Genomic DNA, 3,526 nt, shown 5'->3' with positions numbered 1-3,526 from the left:
AATGAAACTCATCCTGATCACATTTAGGTTTTCTTACATTTGGCTGTAAATATTTATTTTGTGTGTAAAATAAGCTTTACCATGAAGAGCTTTTTTTTTTTTTTTGCCACGTTTTGTGACTGAAGCCATGTGTCTTTGATTTTGCGGGGCTTAACATAATTTGACGTTTAGGAGACTGAATAATTCGTTTGATGATATATTTATATTAATTTAGAAAGCGATTTAAATCACCTTTTTTCAACTAGAAGCACTTGGAGAGCGCAGACCTCCGCCAAGGCTGATCAGTGGCCCCTCCCACCCCCGATCACCACCAAAATTTAATCATTTCTTCCTTATCCCATTTCCAACAAACCCTGAAAATTTCATCAAAATCTGTCCATAACTTTTTGAGTTATGTTGCACACTAATGGACAGACAAACAAACAGACAGACAGACAAACAAACCATGGCAAAAACATAACCTCCTTGGTGGAGGTAATAAATGTTCTGCTTAACTTTGCAGTGATCTTCATTGGGTCACACTAGCCAAAGGGAACGGGCTTGCACTCATATTCTAATCTACAGCATATGTTTAATCAAGGTGTTTTTCTGCATTACATACCATTAAATGACAATAGAAAAATAAATACATACCCCACACACCTCACAAGAAGTGACTCTGAATGAGACTGGTGCGTGTCTGCGTCCCCGCAGCGTTCGGTTGTTGCTCCATACGGAGGGACAGGCCGACGTTGTCTTCCGGCATGGCATCATGCTCCAGTCCGTGTAGCTTGGTGATGTTATGGAGCATGCAGCAGGTCACCACAATCTGGGCCACTTTTTCTGGCCTGTACAACAGTGCTCCTCCAGTGCGGTCCAAACAATGGAACCTGCTCTTCAGGATTCCGAAGGTGCGCTCCATGACATTCCGTGTGCGTATATGGGCCTCGTTGTACCTGTTCTCTGCGGCAGTGGTCGGGTTGAGAACAGGTGTCAGAAGGAAGGGGTGTAGGGGGTATGCACTATCACCTCAAAAAACACATGAATCAATATGAGACATGTTCTTGTTTTTGATGTAAGTAATTATTTTACAAAGGAATTTACAATTTGACTCACCTACAAGCCAGCCATCTCCAAACTCGCCATCTCTCAACTTGGAAAACAGAGCACTGTTTCTCAGAATATAGGAATCGTGTACTGACCCTGGATATTTGGCCACAACGTTGGTTATGATGCCTTTGGCATCACAAACACACTGCACATTCAATGAATGCGTGTGTTTTCGATTTCTGTACACATGCTCAGTGTCTGTGGGGGCACAAGCTGCACATGGGTGCAGTCAGTCGCTCCTATAACTCCGGGGAATCCAGCTACCGCAAAGAAGCCTTGTTTGGTCTCATTCAAGGAGTTCTGAGTGTGAGGAAACCTAATAAACTTGACCATCCGGCGCAACATGGCATTTAGGACCTCAGAAAGCACATCTGAAAAACGGGACTGGGAGATCCCAGCTGTGATAGCCACCGTTCGCTGGAAAGATCCAGATACAAAAAAAATGTAAACTTGCCAGGAGTTTTGTCATTGCTAGTATTGCCTGACTCCTTCTTGTGGCTGGTTCCAAATCTGCTTTGATTTCGTCCAACAGCTCCAAAATGGCAAAGCTGGATAGGCGATATCTTTTAATGAGTGTTTCCTCATTCATTCCAAAAGTGTTCACACGAGGGTGAAAAATGCGTTTTCTGCGTCTTCTTTCATCATATCTACGTCTCCTTCTTGAAACAACGACCACAGCCATGTGTGCGTAATTACACATCCAAACCGTTTGCACCTCCGTTTGAAACGTGTTATATATAGACGCAGTTTCAATCAGCAAAATTGCTTTCTGGTTGGATAAATCACTCTGTGTGTGCTAAATTATTATATTTACATTTTCTCCTCCCACCACATGCACAACTGCGTGTAAACGCCCCATATTACATATTCATTGTGACAAATGTACTGACTGGATGCTGACGCGCTATTTTGCACCTTTGAAAAATGCACCCCTATTGCGCACCGTTAGTAAATCATTTGTACATTTTTTTGCATGTGCAATGAGTTTGCACACGTTTTAATACACGCAAACCTTTGATAGATCCGGCCCTTAATGTGTTGGAATGTGCGTTTCTCAGTTAATCCACCAGGGGGCACCGCTCTTAATTAACCATACAGGAGTGAGCTGCAGTTTGATTTTGAGAATACAATTACAAATTATTCTAAAATGCCTTATTCATTTGGCTAGTTATGTTATAGTATATAGAGCAATCTTCACATGTCTTGTGCAACCTCTAAGTATTAATTAATTTGTATAAAATTTGGACTGAAGTAATTTGGCCAGATATGGAATCAAATGCAGGGTTCTAATCCAGAGAATCTTAAAAAAAAAAAAAATTTTGGACCACCCTGCTGAGCTTCTTTATCTGAACACTGTCTTCCTGTAGTGTAGCTGCTGTAAGTTTTGATAAACACTACTTTTTCATATTAGCATGGAACAATTTTATCCAGGTTTCCAGACCATTTTTCTGTGAGAATCAGCTGTTTTCAGGGATACAGTGTTACTGGAAAACTGATGATTCTGCAAAAGTCGCAGGTAGCAATGTTTGGTCTTGTTCAGTCTTTGTGCAGTGTCAAACAGAGTGCATACAGTCGGTCAGAGTGTCCCAGTCAGCCCTTTTAGCCCGTTATACATCTGTTTAGTCCACTGACAATGTATGTGTTCACTCTGTGTGTTTGAATCCATCTGAAGTCACTATAACGCCTCCTCATTTACTGTTGTCAGCCCCTCATTTATTCACTTCACCTGCATCCTACCCTGCAGACACTTCTAAATGACTTCACTTTTTAACTGTGATGCTGGTTCATAGAACAGCGCAGGGGTGTCAAACTTATTTTAGTTCAGGGGCCGCATTCAGCTAAATTTGATCTGAAGTGGGCCAAATCAGTAAAATAACATAACATATATAACAATATAACATAATAATATATAAATAATGTCAACTCCAAACTTTTCTCTATGTTTCAGAGCAAAAAAAGTAAATTTACATTATGAAAAATTTTACATCTACTTACTATCCTTTCAAACAATGTAAATAACATGAGCAAACTGAAAAAATAAGTGTATTTTTTTATCAATATTCTGCTTCAGTTTATAATTTACACATGTACATAATCACGTACAGATCACAGTGGATCTACAAATACACAAAACATTTAATAACAGACAGAATCTTGTTAAAATTACACTTACTTCTCTAAAGACATTTCAGGTTGTTTATATTTGTTCAGGTTATTCACATTTTTTTTGCGAAATTATACTTTGTTTCAGTGTAAATACATGAAAATATTTACATTTTGAAAGCGAAAAATTTGGAGTTGTCATTATTTATATGTTATTATGATCAGGGCCGTAGCACCAAATTCTGGGCCCATACACAAAAAGTCCTGATGGGGCCCCCCGCAATGCGAAAAAGCAGACACATGTACAAATGTAAATGTAAATTACACAAATCCA

At 39.5% G+C, this 3,526-nt stretch overlaps 1 protein-coding gene across 1 annotated transcript; it reads right to left on the bottom strand.

Moving 5' to 3' along the window:
- Nucleotides 1–643: 643 nt before the first annotated feature.
- LOC115438963 (putative nuclease HARBI1) lies at nt 644–1,771 on the bottom strand. The gene is made up of 4 exons (XM_030162858.1): nt 1,571–1,771; nt 1,275–1,506; nt 1,096–1,215; nt 644–1,008 (listed from the first exon to the last, which is right to left on the bottom strand). Exons 1-4 carry the CDS (start codon nt 1,769–1,771, stop codon nt 644–646), a joined length of 918 nt encoding a protein of 305 aa, XP_030018718.1.
- Between the last annotated feature and the right edge of the window lie 1,755 nt (nt 1,772–3,526).

Source organism: Sphaeramia orbicularis, chromosome 18 (genome assembly GCF_902148855.1).
Source record: "Sphaeramia orbicularis chromosome 18, fSphaOr1.1, whole genome shotgun sequence".
Taxonomy (NCBI): Eukaryota; Metazoa; Chordata; class Actinopteri; order Kurtiformes; family Apogonidae; genus Sphaeramia; species Sphaeramia orbicularis.
The sequence above is the reverse complement of the archived record's forward strand: the minus strand, read 5'-3'. Positions and strand labels throughout refer to the sequence as shown.